The sequence below is a fragment of the Vanacampus margaritifer genome, chromosome 14, assembly GCF_051991255.1.
Source record: "Vanacampus margaritifer isolate UIUO_Vmar chromosome 14, RoL_Vmar_1.0, whole genome shotgun sequence".
Taxonomy (NCBI): Eukaryota; Metazoa; Chordata; class Actinopteri; order Syngnathiformes; family Syngnathidae; genus Vanacampus; species Vanacampus margaritifer.
Genome location: NC_135445.1, coordinates 9,555,295 through 9,574,064, shown reverse-complemented (window position 1 = coordinate 9,574,064; position 18,770 = coordinate 9,555,295). Strand labels below are relative to the sequence as shown.

Here is an 18,770-nt window from a genome sequence, read left to right as displayed (position 1 = left end):
ATATATATAATTTGTTCCGATATTATTTAGAAAAAAACACCCTGATTTTATTAGAAGCTAAAAAAAAAAATCTTAAATCTGGACAATAAGTTTGGAGTGTATTACACTTCTAAATTAAATACTGTGTTTAATTGTGTTTTTGTGTGTAAACTGTTCATCTGATTTAAAGTAATAGTTACACATATTCTAAATCAATCTTTGCAACTTGTAATGGACTAATGAAGCACTTGTGATTTTTCTTTTTACTCCTCCAAATGGCACTCTTGTTTTAAAGATTAAATCATGTCCCATTGCACTTGCCTTGACATTTTAAACCAAGAGCACCAACTCGAGAAGTAAAAAAAACAAAACAAAAACAACTTCATGTTCCCTACCTGTAATACAAGAAAATCAGTTGTGATGTGTGAACACTAGGGGCGCTATGTCCATAAATAATAGACGAAGAAGAGTATTAGTTTCCCTGTTGTATTCTCACAAAAGCTAGCAGCCATGTTCACTTTGATGTTGTTTTTTTTTAATACATTTTTTTTCTCTGTCCATGAAACAGTGGACAACACACAAAGAACAGATGACAAAAATTCCATCTCCTTAAAAGTCAACACAAAATTATGACGGGACAGTTTGCCACTTGGCGGCGATAAGTCAAACACGGCAATGTAAAAAGCCACAGTTTATTAGCAAGGTGCCGGCTCCTCCTCAACATTATTGTCCGCGTAAACATCAGCCCACAAGAAGAACGGGACAAAAACGAGTACATAAGCAAGGGATAAAATTTACTTTTCTACAAAAATAGATCTGTTTTTTCCTCTCAAAGTTTTTTTTTTTTACTTTTACATTTCTCTTGAATAGTTAACTGTCTGCACCAAACAAAGCAGTGATTGTTTCACAAGTTCAGCTTATTATTTTTTTTCCTGATTACATTTTCGAACATACAATTGCCAAGCAAAACATACAATTTGAGGAGGTTAATGTCCATAACCGTCTTCTTTTCTATAGAGTTTGAGGTCCCATTAGTCGGCTGAAGAGCTGGTTGTTGTTATTGTACACATTTTGGGCTACTGGGATTCTGCTGGTTGTTGTTTTCAAAAGGCTGCAACGCATAAAATTGCCTTCCTTGATAATCGTGTAAAGACACCAGAAAACTGGCGTGGAATTATTTTGGTCTGAAAGACTCCTCTTCCTCTTTCAATGCTGGATATACTCAAGAAACAGAGCTGCTGATATATTTATTTATAAATATATACACATATACATATTAACAAAATATAGCTTTTACATTATGAAGCGTCTATGAAGGTTTTCATTTTTTATGTTTTATTTTTTGTTTGGGGTGGGGGGGGGGTGAGCTTACATCTCATCCACATTTTATGGCTTAAAAGACCTTCAAAGAGAGGACTTTTTTTTCTTTTCAATGTTATATTATTTTGGGGAAACTAGTGGCTAGAAATTCTGGCTAAAAAGCTGAAACACTCCTCCCAAAAAAAAGTTTATTTTTTCAACATACAAATTATTTTTTTTTTGTATGCATAAATTTAATATATAAATACTGTACTGTAAACTGAGCTCACACTGGCAGTCAATACTGTCACCTGGATAGTTCATATTAATAATACAGGCCACCTTGCTTGCAGAGAAACCCCAATAAGTCATGAATAGTTATTGCTCCTTTTTTCTCTCTCTCTCTCTCTTTCTTTTTGGCAATAGCAAGCACGGAGACTGTGCCACATAAACCCTGTGAGAAAGTGCCGCCTCTGTCAAGATGATGAAAAATAATAATAATAAAAACTCGTGGTGTTGCAGTGCAGATTCTCCTCCACTAGAGGGGGCAAGAAGGTCATCCCTGGTTTTTAACATGCTCTTTGCCTTGGGACCAATTTGAGGGGCTTGCTTTTGAAAGGGCTGTATGATAAGACAAGAGATTTATACACACGTGTCCGGAATTTCCATCGGATATCAAAACCTCAAACATGGGCATGACGTCATTGCTGTCTTGAGAGTAGCAGAGTCACCAGGGTGCCACTCGAATAGTTTAAGACTGTTGATTGTTTTGTTTAGGAGTATTTAGGCCATATTGAAGAGAAAAGATCATTAAAAAAAATTACAAGAAAAAAGTTGTAATGTTATGAGAATATAGTCACAATATTAGTTCTGGCCCTACGATTGGCTGGTGACCAGTCCAGGGTGTAACCACCTGCGTGCGACCTTTGTTAAAAATATCAGAATTGATATTGGGTGAACTTTAGTTCTGATGTTTTGACCTCCTGGCAGTCCTGACATTACGTGAAAAAATAAATCACAATCTAATGACAATTTGACAAAGGAAAAAAAAAAGGTTAATATTGTGAGAAAGTCCAAATAGAACTGCCAATTTATGACTGTGGCATTATGGGCGGAAAAAAAGGTCAAACTGAAATCATGCACAGCAGACATATTGATAAATCATCCAAATTGCGGCTAAGCAACGTTTACTTAATTTTCAAACATACTGGTCTAATTTAGGGCAAATGCTTAAAAAAAGAAGCTTGCACATGCAAGCATCATGGGGGGAAAAATGCTACATTTTTAGCAATTAGCCTTCAAGTACGTTTTTTTGCAAATCATATACACAAGTAACTTTAAATGTATTTGCAAGCATGTTTGAACGTATTTAAACTCGTATTTGAAAACAAGTTTGAACGTATTTGCTCGTCAAGAATGTTTACTTAAAAATACTCAAATTCTGGCAATATGACTTATTCTCATACAATTGCAACCATGTTGTTTGATTATGATTTTCTCCGTAATATATTTGTCTTCATTATTTTCCACGTGGCCTTCGGAAAACGAGTAGAACAATGTGATTAGTAAGATTCGTTAAACTGAAGATCAGAATGTCTTCAACGCCCTCTTTTAATAAAAGAAGTAAAATGGCGTGAGAAGTAATCAAGGATTGAAATTAAACTGACAAGTGGCACAGCCCCCCGACTCTGTTACACCTCCTTAGTATTAATACAACACAGTGCTCAGGTCCTGACTGCTTCAAAGTGCTTATGAAAGGAAAGAACATGCAGATCAAAAAGAAAATTCATGAAATTATCATCTTTTTTTAGTGTTCTTTTTTTCCCTCTCATATTCAACATGTCCCCTTGACTCCGTTGTTCCATAATCTATATATACTGTATATACATAATTGGAGATGAAAAAAGAATAAGAAAAAAGAAGCTGTCCTATGTAAAGCCAATAATGAGTGGTGGGATGTGAGGAGAGCAACGTGCCAAACATCTGCATGAAGTGAGAATGGTGAGATTTCATATTTCCTCATCCCAGACAGCAAGTTGAGGAGGAAAATAAGTGGGGCCGTCCTGATTGGGCCAAATTCCCAACTCGGGAGGTCAATTGCGTTGACGTCAGCTGTGCCGTGAGCTTAAGTGCAAAAAGTAACATATAAACAAACAACCGCTCTGCTGCGATGACAAGCGCTTCTCTTTTCAATGTATACTGTCAGTGGGTGAGGAGGGTCAACGAACTGAGGTAATAGTGCAGTGCTTGCTCTGAAATGGAACAAAAACAAAACAAAAAAGACGTAAATACTGTTTCTGGTTGTAACTTCCTGCCTGGAAAGAGATGAGGTGACGTTTGAGACGCTGACACCTGTGGTGTTGAGCGCTTGAGGGGTGGAGGTTGGAATTATGGAGGACCAAAAGTGCCAAAATTAAAAAGAAATAAATGAACAAATAAATGAATAAAAGTGAAAATAAAAATAGATATAAAAAAATATCATTCAGAAATTTGATGCAAAAAAATATAAATGGAAAAAATAATAATGAAAAAAATATCTATCCATCTATCTACAAATACATAAAAGTAAAATAAATGCAAATATGAAAAACAAATATTTATTTATATTTTTTGAATCTCGTTTTTTTTTTAAATTAATTTTTACTTTTATTTATTTATTTAGGGATAGATATATATTTTGTTGTTTCCATTTATATTTATTTTTTGTATTTAATTTTTGAATTATATATAAAAAATATAATTCAAAAATTAAACAAAAAATACAAGATCTATCTATCTATCTATCTATATATATATATATATATATATATATATTTTTTTTTTTGAATCTCGTTTTTATTTTTGTATTTATTTTTTATTTCTATTTATAAATATATATATATATAATATAATTTTGGAATTATATTTTTATATCCGTTTTTAATTTCAGTTGTATTTATTTATTTAATCATTTATTTATTTTTTGCAGTTTTGGTCCTCCATACGGAATTCACATCAATGAGAGGGGCGACTGCTGAAATGAACACTGAACAATGAACACGCAATATTTTTTTCTGCTGCAAAGATAAAAAAAATAAAATAATTAAAAATAAAAGGCAGAATGTTCGAATATCAGTTGCCGGTCGTGTCAACTGACAACCGCCTGGCTTCTTCCTGTGCGCACAAACAACTGTGCGGATTGTACATACATAACATGCCCCCCCCCAATTCAGCATCTCGAGGCGGATCACAACATTTTCCTGATTAGGCCGATTGGTAAAGTCGCCCTCGCCGATGTTGTTGCACAGTGTTGATACAGTAAGACATGGTTGGATTGGTTTGGACCTGGGCCAGACACCTGAGGTTCTTTTAACACTTGCAGTCTTTGTAGCACACCTGTCAAGTTAACATCCACATCCCAGAAAGCTGACACCATATATATATATTTTTTTTAGTGCAAGACGTGTTGAGTCCAGTCGGGCGAGGACCTGCAGTTTGTTTTGATGACGAGCAAGAGTTTGCGTCCGATTGTCCTGCTCACCAGGCTGAGGGTCCCAACGTGACGTCCGCACCGTCTTTGCGTACACCCGGCGAGCGTTTGCGTGGTTGAGGATGCTGAGTCGTCTTGTCAAGATGCTGGGAAAATGCTAAGAATGGCTCAGTACATTGCTTTTGTCTTCTCTCCACCGCATATTCTGCTGATATATTTATATATAGAATTCTTATTGATAGTACTTTACAAGGTATAAAAACACACCCATAATGAATTTTTTGTTTCCGGGGATTGATGATGGCGAAGGGGGGGGAAAAATGTTCACCATCCCATGATGGGTCTCTCAGTGGAAAAAAAAAAAAAGAAAAAGAAAAAAAAAGACCCTGCTGGGAAATGAAGACGACGGGGCTCCGCCCTCTCCGCTATAACGTCATTTGATGCGGCGCTTCGAGCATTTCCATGAGGAAGGTGTCGATGGGCGTGTCGCCTATGAGTTTGAAGAAGAACAAGTGTTCCAGACACTTGAGGCCGATGGAGCGCAGTGCCGGTAACCGCAGCAGCAGCTTGGCGAATCTGTCACACAGCCGAGTGATGAAGTTGGAGGGAAGGTTAAGAGCAGTTTAGCTCGGTATGCATTTTGCAGAGTTTGCTGTCAATAGTTAAAGCAATTATTATTATTATTTTTCTCCAGAAAAGGAAAAAAAAAATAGTTAAAGCAATTTATTTTTACGTATTTTATGCACCGCAGGAAAAAAATAATCATCATTATTTTGGCAATAATTGAAATCACAATGATTCAAACGAGTATTAATTTTTTGGTACAAAACAAAAAAATGTTTAAGCATTTAAAAATATTAAGACTAATTTAAAAAAACACACTAATTATTTAAGTTCCTTTTGGATATCAATAATAATATATATTTATTTATTTATGTTGGCAAAAACTTGAAGTTGGTCATTTATGTTTAAACGTAAAAAACTAAAAAAAAATATTGTTACAAATATACAATTCTTTGAAACACTATAATTATGCAAGTTCCTTTTGGATGAAACAAAATGTATTAAATTAGTTATTTTAAATTTAAAAAAAAGGTATAAATGTATACACTTAAACAACTCAGTATTAAACATTTTTTTTTTTTTTTTTTTACGATTTTGTTGTGGAGTGTAATAATTGAAATTGTAATTGAATTTCAATTAATTGCACAGCCCTAACGGACCATTAGTATAACCCCATAACCGTATTATTAGGCACAATATCAATGAAGGGCTCTATTTTAAAATATTCTCATACATAGGGGCATTTTTTTGGGTGAAGCACTACCACCTATTTTTATTAAAATTTTCAAGAATTGCAAAAATAAACCTGAATGGAATAGTACAAATTAGAAAAAAGGCCTAATATTGGCAAAAAAATAAATAAAAAATTTAAAAATAAAAAAATATATACTGTATATATTTTTAAATGCGGCAGACGATAAGGTATGATATGGTTTTGGGGGATAAAGAAATAAAAAAAAGTGGAATTAATAAAAGAAGCGAACATTAATATTTTGTTGCCAGTCAGCCGAGTGTCTCGTGGCAGAGAGTCAAGTCAAGTCAACTTATATAGCACCTTATAATGAAAAGAAACAACTCAAAGTGCTTTTCACATAAAAAAAACACTCTTTTTCTCTCTTTAGACCCAGAGCAGCTAAAGCTTCAATGGTATTTTTTTTATTTTATTTTATTTTTTATCCCGGTAGAAAATGATCAGTTCGAATCTCGGCAAGGTCATTTTGACTTTTTAAATTGTAAGCGTTGTCATACCTGCCAGGCTGCTCCGGGTACTTGTGTTTGCAGTAGGCCTCTAAAGACGCGTAGACTTTCTCTCTGAGAGCTTCTACCTCACTTGGGTTTGACAGACCTTTGGAGTCTGGGAAGAGACGCACACAAATGACAGCTTTAAGTCAGAAACAACACTAAAATAAACTTTTTTTTTTTTTTCACTTGAGGGGTTACCGTTTATTATTTCGGGTAGAGGGGAGCCTACTGTTATGAAAGTGGCAATCAATTTCTCACCTCCTGCTGTGAAACACAGATGAAGGGCAGGAGTTTGTGATAGACAAGTTGAGCTTTAACCTCCCGGCCCTGTGAGGACCTCTCGTACCTTTGCATTCTGTGCAATTAGCACTCCTTTTTAATGACGTTGTTGATTGAACCAAAAAAACTAACAAAAAAAAAATCTTTTTCCACTAATGGCTGAACTCAAGATGACACACAGTGAGAATGAAGCACTCCCTTTTTTTTTCTGTCAGAACAATCTGGTGAACTCTAATTAACAAGGACTCAGGCAAAAGAAGTGAAGCGGGGCCAGCAGGCCCGGGCCGGCGGAGTCCCCAAACAAAAAAGTGGAACACAGAGGATCAGTGTGTCTGGTGTGGTCTGATCCACATTGGCCTCACAGGGACGGGGAATCCCACACTGGGTCATGTTGGTGGTTTGGTTTAATGGCTTACTTTGGCGTGTTGTTCGTTTGTAACATAGTGCAAAAACATGAAGCTCGGGTCAGAGAAGATGTTGTGGCAGGCTTGAACAATTGAATTTCATTGAAATGTGTTAAATTTTTGCCTGTTTAACTCACAACTCAGCATGGACGAAAAATGTCATTTTCTCATGTAGCAGTGTAGAAATAGTCAATTCACTTCACAACTAGCTAGAGCTACACGACACTAGATGGGAACATTTACACCAAAGTTATTATAGTTAAAAAAAAAAACTAGCAAAATAACCAAATACAATTAAAAAAAAATATATATATTTTAACCCAAAAAAATGTACTTAAAAAAATATATATTCATTTCATACATGAGCTTTTGAAGACCCATTAAAAAAATAGATATAATATATTAGTGCTGTCAAAGTTAAAGCGTTAACTGATTAATTAATCAGAAGAAATTATCGCATTAATCGTGAATTAATGCAGATTAATCACACTATTATTATTTTGACCACAGATTACCCTTTAGCGTGACAGCTGATGGCTACGTTTAAGGTAGCACAGGTTGTTTGAGCAATAAACATAATTACATGCATGTAAGTAAAGCATTTAATAAATGTTTTCGTATCAGCTTTAAAATATTTGTTCATGTCAAAATATCGGGGTCAAACCTTCCCCCCCCACACACATTTTTAATTATGAAAGTAATTAACTGATTAGAAAAAGAGGAGGCTGAGCATGTGCAGTGGATAAAAAAATGTTGAAGAAGTCCTCATAACATTAAATGTCAAAAGAATTAACACATTTTTGGCGGGATTTTTTAAAAAAAAGAAGTTTTTTTTAAGCGATTAATCGTGATTAATCACAATTCTAAAATGTCAAAAATTTAATTGTTTGACAGCTCTAATATATATATATATATATATATAAACTTCAGCCAGTGTTTTTTATCATCTGAGATGAGTAAATACTTGATCTGCAAAAGTCCCCCATTTTCTGGCAGCGTCCCAAAACCCCAAGCTACATTCCAGTTTTTGACAACATTCCAGAATCACAACAGGTTTCAAACATGACATGTCTCTGCTGTTTAGAGGTCTAATTCCTCCATCTGATTGTTGATGGTTCGAAGTAAAAATACAACCCCCCCCCCCCCCGCGCGTTATTAGAGATGATTATGTACAGCTGGTTCAAAGCGCCACTGAAAAGCTCCCTCATAGTTACCTGGGTTGAAAAGGACTATCGCTCGAAGGCACCCCAGTTCTGTCTTATCCATCTGCATATCCCGCATCTTAGACACCAGCTCTGTGAGAACCCTGCACCAAAGACACAAAAAGGCGGAGATAACATGATTTACATTGTTATTGACATAAAACTCATTTCTTATCATCAATGCTGCTGTCAGCTCCGTCAAACCTTTACTCGATTCAGTACAAGATTTCCATAATAGGAAAAGTCACAGAGCTAACGTTAGTTCAGTCGCTGGAAACTCTTCGCCCTTCTCCGACAAAGTCACACCCTCTTCATTCCGTCTCTCTCGATTGTGACTCTAAACTCATTGTAATTCAATTTGCTACGAGGAACAACACAGGGAAAAAAAAAAAAAAAGACTGAGGTGTTTATGATAATCTGTCTCATTTAAATGAGGAAGACAGCGAGAGGGAACGGGAGAGCTTTAGATAAATAAACATTATCAGCTCTGTGTATCTTAACGCACGCCGCACTTGTTACGGAGATGTAATATATCCTGAGGCTGTGACAGCAGATTGCGCAGAGACTGGCAAAGATATTGACAGATGACTCCAACATTGCTATTAATCCCCCTGCCAGTTTAATCTCTTGTTCAAGGGATGATACAACCGGCAGAGCAACAGACACTCATGGGCCACTTCATTAGACACACTCCACAGAATCAAATTCCGAGACAAGAGGTGTAAAAAATACTGTTTACAAATGATGATCTGCTTTGATCTCTTCTATGTTTTATTTTTCTCTCTCTCTCTCTAAATGAGATATTATAATATGTTAATGCAGGGTGCCATTGCAAACTGAGTTTCGATCAAAACAGAGCATTCTTTTCTTCTTTTTGCTAGACAATTGATCATAATATTTTATTTTTAACGGCTTGAGACGTGGGTGGGTCTATTTGGCACGACTCCTGATTTGTTTCACTCATACCTGTCAGAATTATTATTATTATTTTTTTGTCAGCTTAGGTAACTGTGTTTCACAAACGTTTGATATTGAATATGGTGTTCCGCAGGGCAGCATTCTTGGTCCTGTTCTTTTTTCTTTGAATATGCTTCCTTTAGGCAACAAAATTCGTCAACATAACATTAATTTAGCATTCAAATGGATTGATTCTCTATAGTATATATATTTGAATGTGTATTGTATTGGAATGTATTTTAATGTATTTGTTTTATATCATGCCTTTTAACTTGCTTGTTAAGTATGTTGGGTTGCATGTCAGCATAAAAAATAATAGGCTACATAAATAACATTTATAATAATAATGATAATAATAATAATTATTATTAACTCATTCACTCCCATCCATTTTCACTGAAGCAACCCCCTTCGCTCCCAGCTGTTTTAATGGATTTTGACAGATTTTGCAAGGCCCGCAGAATATTGTGTTCTATTGCTATAAAAACCTGGAACCTACGTAACAAAAGATTAGAGTCTCTTCTTTCATCAGGAAAAAAAATATATTTCTATCTGTTTCCGTTCAGCATTAGAATATAGCTAAGTTTCATCGTTATTCACAAATCTGTCTAAAACTGCGGGGAAAACAGCTCGTTGCAAGATGGCCCTGGTTGATCTCTTATACTCTGCTGCCACTTGCTGGCCGTTTTTGTAATTAATTAATCTCTGCACTTAGGAGGCTGCATCAAAGCCTTCTGAATGCTCTAGCATAAAAAAATAAATAAATAAAAAACGTATAAATACGTCTTTGTGACAGTGGCAATATTTAAAATAGAACGTATTGTTATGTTTTGGGAAGCAAATGAGTTAAAATTATCTGTGTAAATGTTTAACACAGCTTTTAAATTGGATCTTATTAGACTGTGCCGGGTTACCTACTGTCATGAAAGAAATGAAAGCAGCGTGTCGCCGCATTTAAGAAACGGCAAGTTGCAAATACTTTTCAGCATAATTCATCGAAAAACACTGCTGTTCAACAGATGCTGCAGCCGCCTGTGAGATATTAGCCTGTGACAGTTTGTTGACCTGAAACATCAACAGAAGTCACCAGGGGGGTTCCTTCACTGGCCGTGGCTTTTTTTCTTTTTCTTTTTTTTCTTCTTCTCATGCCCTTCACTGTTTGGCATAATTAATTCTCCTAACACGCTGTGAACTAGAAATTGTTTTGATTGTTTAGTGTTGTAGGTTAATATGTTGTGAGATAAGTAAGCTAAATTAACAAAGTAATTCAAACAATGCAAATAATTTAAAAAAAGAAACATGTGACAATAACATGACAGTGGAGCCTCTAATGTAAAATCTAAAAGTCATAAAACACTATCTAAACTTCATAGATGATAGGCAAAATAATAAAAGAAAAATGAGTGGCTTTGCATATACATCGAAAACATTTCCTTATTAATTTTTCTGCTATAATTAGACCTAGGCAATGTGTGTGTGTGTTTTTTTCCAAGAAAACAAACAAACAATTTCAGTAATTAATGTTCCCCCGCGCTTACAGGAAAAGCAAATGACAATCTCATTATTCAAAACAAATATAGTTCCCTCAATACCCCCTTCCGCGATTTGCTTTATGAATTTTTCTTCAAACCACCATCTTAGCGTATAATTTTTTTTTCTTGGTATATAAAATGCATGACAAACATTGCAACAATGACAATAATAGAACATGTATTATTTGTATATGTAAATTTACATAGTTTTTAAAATTATCTATTTTTTGTGTGCCACGGTGTTTTTTTTTCATTTTGTCTTTCTCTCATCTGCTTAAGGGAGCAAGACGAGATATTGCAAACTCATATGCCTTTTTGCTCTGATTCACGTTCACTATCCTTACGAGAAAAAAACTAGTGCCAGCGGATACTGGTTAGCCCCAAGGACAACATGAGTAGCCCACGGGTTTGTTCTAATAATAGTTCACTAGAGATGGGACACTGTAAGTTACTAAGATACTGCAATCACAGTTGCCTTTTTGCTCTGATTCATGTGCACTGTCCTTAAAAAAAAAAAAAACTGCCAGCAAATACTAGTCAGTAGTCAGCTCCAAGGACAACATGAGTAGCCCACGGGTCTGTTCTAATAATAGTTCACGGGTGATAAGACACTGTGAGTTACTAAGATACTGCAAACACAGTTGCCTTTTTGCTCTGATTCATGTGCACTTTGCCCCCACCAAAAAAAGTACCAATGGGTACTAGTTAGCCCCATGGACAACATAAGTATTTTTTTTTTTAACATTCAATATCGTGATGCACATCAAAAACAGGCAGGTGAAATAAGCTTCAAAACACCCACAGACCTGTCAAAGATGGCTCCCACTCCCGCACTGTGGGCGCTGTTGCGGTGTACGTGGAGCCCGGTTGCCAGCAGAATCCCGTCCTTAACGGCTATCGAGCGGTGCGAAAATGACGCAATGAGGAGTTCGTTCCAACCTGTGGCAAAAATGGTGAGAGGGATTGAGGAAAAGTGCAAAGTAGTGGGAGAAAACAAGCAAATCCCGGTACAAAAGTTCACAGTGCTTTCAGGCTAAATGAAAGTGACAACAAAGGGCGGGTGTGGGGGGAGAACTGCAATGATTCAATTAAGCTGCGTGGTGAAAGCGCTCAGGGTTCTCAAGCACCGGCATCGGGTTATTACTAAGACATTGGATTCATACTTTCTGAAGAGACAGGCGTGTAAAAGGGATGAACTGTGGCTGCCAACACGATAAAGACAACAGGCTTGATGTGCCAAAGCAGGGGCTTGACACCAAGAGCACCAAAGACACAAGACGCTGATCTGTGAGTGACAGGGCTCCTTTAACAGTTCTGCCTGGCAACACTCGCCTCTTCTCCCCAGAGTTGAGTTCGGTACGAGAGGAGCCGGGTTTCTTTTATCTGTGATACAGCAGAACTAAAGCGGTTATTTATAGAAAACCTGAGAGCTGAGAGGAGACGAGCTCTCTGGAATAATGTCTCTCTCGCTCGCTCTGCTTGGCTGAAGTCTCTCCATCACTTGTGTGTGCACAGCATAAAGACTGATGGGAGGATGTGTTTTGATTTCGGGGGGTGTGTAATAGCATTTCTTTTCCTCAAGGTGGATTAGGAATATAATGGTGTAATTTGGAGCGACAGGCAGCCAACAGGGGCAATGTGTTGGGAGACCCTGAAAGACCCTCCTGCGTGTGATGTTGGTGAATGGAGAAGAAGTGACAGACAAGTCACACTGTTTTAAATCCCTACTTGCGTGATCGTGAGCGTCTACACACATATCAGAAAGACACAATTCTCTTTGCCTCTTGTTCTAGTCACAGGACACTGAGAGCAACACGTGGCTCTGAACAGTGTGAGAATGGAGAGTATTTTTTTTTTTTAAATTTAAAACACCACATCTTGGTGGACCAATTAGTCAACGACAAATTTACTATAAAATTATATATGCACCCGTGTATAATTTTTCTATAACTTGTGGAAAATACTGTAATGCTATAGTGTATATTCTCTTTCAAAGTATTTTCAAAATAGAGTTTGATTTTTCAGGGCCGATAATGATACCGATGTCAAGGAGGTTGATAACCTTTTATCCGCAGTCGATATTCATTTTCATATTAGCGTAAAAAACTAACTTTTTTTGAAATGTCGTCTTTAAAACACAATTAATGAACAACTTTTCAGATTTTTCGTAGACAATAGCCACCTTTGTTTTACAATTCTAACACAAAGTCCAAGGAGTTGCCAATGTCATCGGCATGTCTTAAAAAGCTAAATAAAAACTTGGGCAAATGCCTCCTTATAGTTTTCTGCAGTGAACAGTTTTCCAAAACTTCAAAATATCTGAAATGTATAATTTCTATGTACGCATTTTTATTTGTTATTTTAAGCAAAAACAGATGGTGCAGAGAGTTTCCTTGGGTTAGCAGCATCTCTTATAACGTTAACAAGACAATTAAATAGTCCCCTGAATAGTTCCCAGTTTTTGTCACAGTTGTGGAGTGGAGGACCCAAATGCAGGGATGCATGTTATACTGAAAACGATTTCTTTAACAAAAAACACTAAAATGTGTACTGGGTGACCAAAACCAACAACTATCTGAAAAGACCAAAAATCAAAGTAACATCAAAACACCAGTGGTGACAGCAACAATGATCCAACCCAGACTGAGGGGAGACAGGAGACTAAATACACACACACTAACGACACAACAAGACACACCTGGGGCAAGACATGAGGGCACGGATTGGTTGACACGAGGAAGGGCAGGATTACGCTCAACAAGACCAAGAGAGACACACAACCAAAAACAGAAACCAAACATGACAGTTTTCAATTAATATAGTATCGGTCGTCAGATTTTTTTTTAAAAACACTGATGCCGATATTTGTCAAAATGCTGAATATCAAGACCCATAATTGGCCTGGCTAATAATTGGTCTGCCTTTATGTTAAAATAATGTTTTCAAAAATCCGGCCCACTAAACTCTTTCGATTTTTAGCGAACAATTTCTTTCCCTTTACTTTACTTTTATGTTTTTTTTCCCTCCTGCTTCTAAATGGTATTAACATATTGAGTTATGTTGTGTATGAAATGCGCTATAAATAAGTGCTATTATCATTTTTAACAACTCCTAGGTACTGACTGCCTAGGTACTGATAAATGTTTAAACAATGTGAATATTTAAAAATTTTTATTAAGCCCTCTGTATAATAGCCTACCACATTATTTTTTATTTTTTTGCAAAATAAAGAGAAAAGAAAGAGTGCTATCCATAGGATTTTACAGGAATTGGCAACATATTTACTATGTGAAGTGGGATTCAAGCAGCAATGATATATTTGGCTTACTTGGAGAAAATACAGTATATACTATGACAAAAGTAGCTGAACGCCAGGCCATGAAAATGACTGGCTCTTGGAATACTTTCAAAAAAGATATACAGTATATCTGTACAATTTTTCCATGCATGCAGAAGAGCATTTGTGAGGTTAGAGCAGGGGAGGGCAGTGATGTAGAACGTTTGGAGTTGAGGGCTGTGGTCTGTGGGACAGTTAAAAATTTCCCCACCAAACGCATCCAGCTGTAGCCTTTAAAACATGGCAGATAAACTAAATGTGGCAAGATGTCAATCAGAAATAATCACAACTGAAGAACTTGCCTGCAAGTTTTTTTTTTTAAATTTAGACAACACTACCCCACGTACAGAGCTTTTTGTTGTTGGGTAAATTAAACAAGACAGTGGTTTCCGTGATCGAAACAAACATTGTTCTTATGAATCTCGTACTTCTCAAGACTTCCTGGGGAAGGTTTCTGTGGTTGAGATGAATCATATACTGAAGATTCAACTTGAACTCTCATTGATGAAAAATATGGGTCGTAAGACTTCATCCATTAAAGTATCTATGAATTAGAGAAATTATATTCTGTCTTCATCTCAAGTCTCATAATAATAATCATTTTTATTGTGTTGATTTTTTTTTAACACACCTGCTCGTAAAAGGATGACCTGGTCGTCGAGCGGCAGTTCAGAGAAGTGAGGAATCCTCTTGGCCCACTCGACTAGCGTAAAGAGCTGTTTGTCTGCGGCTTGACAGATATTTGTCACCGGGTCGTTGGGCTGCAAAGAAGGAAAGACAGAAGAACCTGAGTTAGTTATTTGATTAAAAAAAAAAAAGTTTTGGATTAAGGAGCTTTTACGTACTTGTGTATTACAATTACACAAACATAGAAAATAAACCTAGGGAATTATCGTTGCTTTAAAATATACGGGCAGCTGGTGGTCCAATAAATTTGTTGAGCACTATTTCTATATGAACACCGCAGAAAAAAAATACTTTCACTAAAGCAGACTTTCTTTTTTTGTGGCTCTTTCAGCAGACACAAAGCAGCTGTTTGGATCGCTGGTAGAGCTCAAGAGGCCCAAGCTGACATTTCACAACAGCTTTAAATGTGACTTCATCTCCAGATTGGTCATGGCTCCACCGTTTCTATACATCCTTTACATATTGTTAATGTCGCCATTTTAGTGGTAGAACATTTGATATAGACAGAAGATAAAAGCAGGCAGTTCTTGGAAATGGGGCGGAAAAAAGGTCACACCGCCTTGTCCATCTAGCTGGCAAAATAGGAACACAGGCTAGTTTCTATGTGGAAAAAAAAGTGTGCATGAATCAAGCAGGAAAAGTAATCTATTGATTTTCCTTCATTAGAGCCACTCAAGCTATGAGGGCAGATGAGCATAAAAGCTTTGAGAAATGATCAGGCAGATGAAAGCAGCTATTTTTTTTTTCCAAGTATGCCATGTAAGACACCGAGTACTCTTTTATAAAGCCTTTTTTTCACTTTGGGAGTACAATGACAAAATGTGCGTCATGAAAAATCATGGCGAATGATCGGCTATAAAAAAAAAAAGTTGCATTGTACATCCCTCATAAAAACAATACAATTTACTGATTAACATAAAGAAAAGACCAGCCATGCTTAAACATGAACACAACCAAGGTTAGCATGTGCCGGTAGGTTTCAGTTTCTTACATAGGGAAATTTATTGCCCGCCGCTGCACTTTTGGAACAAACGTATTGGGACATGGAGTCATAAAATGTGGGGAATAAAATGTGGAAAATAAAGTTATGTTCAAAACTCACTGGATCATGACTGTTTTTATGATTTGCACAGTGGATTTAAAAACATGCGGTTTTGATTTAAGACGTTTAAAAAATGCGTTCTACAATTAATTAGGTCATTTTATGTAGTCTCTATTTTCAGGATATTTTGAATAAAGTGAAGTCATTGTAAATGTTTTATGTTTAATACTTGGCTCGGGTACGGTGGCTGGCTGAATTTTGAAGCTTACTGGAGTTCGTTTAACTTTTTGCAACATTCTCTATTAAAACTGAAAGTCCAGAAATGTCTTGTGACGGTGAAGAATTACGACTTAGCGGAAACTACGGGGCCAAGTAACAATTATACCTATATGATTTACAGAGGTGGCAAGGTCAATGAATTCCATTCCAATCACTTGTCAACAGTTGGAACACCCTTTCGTTATCGTCAATACGTCAGTATTTCAAGCCGAACCAAACTGTAATTGTTAATCCGTCATTCCTCAGTGAAATGCGGCGTCTGTCAATGTTTCTGTCATTTCTCGTTCATCAGCAAGATGGGCATTCCATCAATATTTCCGTCATTCGTCATTTAAGTGGATATTCCGTCATTGACGGAATGCCCAGATTTGTTAGTACTGACCCGGTTATTGACGATAACATACATTGACGGATGAAAACCCCCTTCAGACAATGTTTAGTTTTTTTTTTTTTTGAAGTTTCCGATTGATTGTTAATTATCAACAAAATAGGCGTCTTTGAGTGCCGGATTGACAAACCTTCCGTCAATAGTCACTCTCATGACTTATTTATATATAGATTATGTTTAGGACTTTCGATTTATTATCTCAATGCTTCTGAAGTTTGAAAACCGAGACCTGGAGTGCATGTCGTAAAGTGTCCAAAACCAAATATTCAGAGGCTTTGTTCTTTTGTCCCACAGAGAGCGTATTATACAGTGCTGAGATTGTAATGCAACACAGACCCGGCTAACTAAAGTGTAAATCCACTCCAATCCCAAATTCCTGTGCCAATCTCTAATGAGTAATCTGCTGCCATCCTTGGAATACAAACACTTGATATGAACCTCCGTAAACAAAGACTGAGCACACGCTTTTGTGTATAATTTAAATGAGGTAAGTATGCTTAAATTCGAAGTATCCCCGTGTGAACTCGCGTACGAACATAATCGGCAGAACCTCCCCAGTTTCTTTCTCCAAAGCCTGTTGATCGATTCTAAAAGCTTGGAGGATCCAAACTATCAACTGCACCTCTCAAGAGGAGATTAGTTCAGGATGAAGGAGAAAGCGTCCCTCCACTCACGTCCTCCTTTTGTAACACGCAGACCAGAGACATCTCTGTCTGTCCTCCATATTCCCTCCCTTCGGTGTGAAACTCACACTGACTGCTCAGTATCACAGAGATGCAGTGGAAACAAGAAAAAAAAAAAAGTTAGAGCAGACACAAAGACGACACTCTTGGAAAATGAAAGTAGTGTCGTATTCTTCAGCGGGAGAGTGAATACTGGCAACTCATGAATATTGCAGCATGTGATCTCCTTGGGAGATGTGGACGGTGTAGTTGGGCATGACGGATATCGTGAGACGTTCTTCCTCTCAAAAGCACATCAGTTAATTCATTGCAAAAGGGCAGACCCAGCCGAAACAAAAAGCAACCACAATGCGTCTTCGCAGTGCAACGCAGTTGAACCTCACCTCTTACACAAGTCCCGGAGTTGTCGTTAAACACGGCAAGCCTCATGAATGTTGCATGACTATCTTAGCAGTGTTTACACTGACCCGGTTTCTTTGCCTCTGTTTGTGGAGATGACAGGGGAGTTTTTTCCTGCAGCAATCCGCAGGCATCACATTACTTTAGACACTGTTCAAATCTCCAGGCAGCATTTAGGATGTTATCTGGTCACAATGGAGCGGCCCATTGAAAGATGAGAGAGGGAAGTCTCAATTTCACTACAATGACTACGTTTGCATTAGGGGGGTTAAAATGAGTGCGTTCATTTTGAGTTAATTTACATTTCCTTTAACGCCACTCATTTTTTTAACGCGTGATTAATGACCACCCCTTACTTGGAAAGCCTGTACTGGGAGGATTCCAGTTGCAACTCAGCAGACATTTTCCACGTTGAAATTGAGCAGTATTAAAAGTATTAATAATGCATGTATTTGTGGAGACTGGGGTAAACTTGTGTTTCACGGTTTTAAAAATGTGCAGAATTTCACAAGTTACTTCACGTTAAAGATTAGATAGCTCTTAATATGAAAAGAAAAATGCACTGATCTGTCGCCAATGTCTTACAAATGCAATTATGCCATCTAGTGGCAGAAAAATTACCTAAACACAAATCAATATCACATTGTTTTTTTACAGTACAGTACATATTTTTAATGTTAACTAAATTTTATGAATTATTATGAATTTATTGCATCAATGACTAAAAGATACAGCCATACTGTAATTCTATTAGTTTAATATTTTTTCACACTTTTATGTTAACAAAAGTGTGAAAACTTAGGAAAAAAACATTTTATTGTACATGTAGAATATATATCAAATTTGTGATTAATCGTGAGTTAACTCGAAGTGATGCGATTAATTATGATTTTAATTGCCTGACACCCCTAGTTTACATACAATCAATATTCGGGTTAAGGTCGAACATGCCCATTTTTTTACATCCTGTCCGGTCATCCAGGGTTGTTTTGTAAATTCATGAAAACATCCACCTTTCATTGTTTTTA

At 36.6% G+C, this 18,770-nt stretch overlaps 1 protein-coding gene across 1 annotated transcript in view; it reads right to left on the bottom strand.

Moving 5' to 3' along the window:
* Nucleotides 1-492: 492 nt before the first annotated feature.
* rxraa (retinoid X receptor, alpha a) overlaps nucleotides 493-18,770 on the bottom strand; it is a 104,156-nt gene continuing 85,878 nt past the window's right edge. Inside the window, exons 9-13 of the mRNA XM_077542300.1 lie at nucleotides 14,896-15,025; nucleotides 11,734-11,866; nucleotides 8,451-8,542; nucleotides 6,560-6,665; nucleotides 493-5,323 (exon numbers count right to left, since the gene is read on the bottom strand). Of these exons, the coding sequence (XP_077398426.1) occupies nucleotides 5,173-5,323; nucleotides 6,560-6,665; nucleotides 8,451-8,542; nucleotides 11,734-11,866; nucleotides 14,896-15,025 (612 nt within the window). The 3' untranslated portion in view covers nucleotides 493-5,172. The remainder of the gene's footprint in view (nucleotides 5,324-6,559; nucleotides 6,666-8,450; nucleotides 8,543-11,733; nucleotides 11,867-14,895; nucleotides 15,026-18,770) is intronic.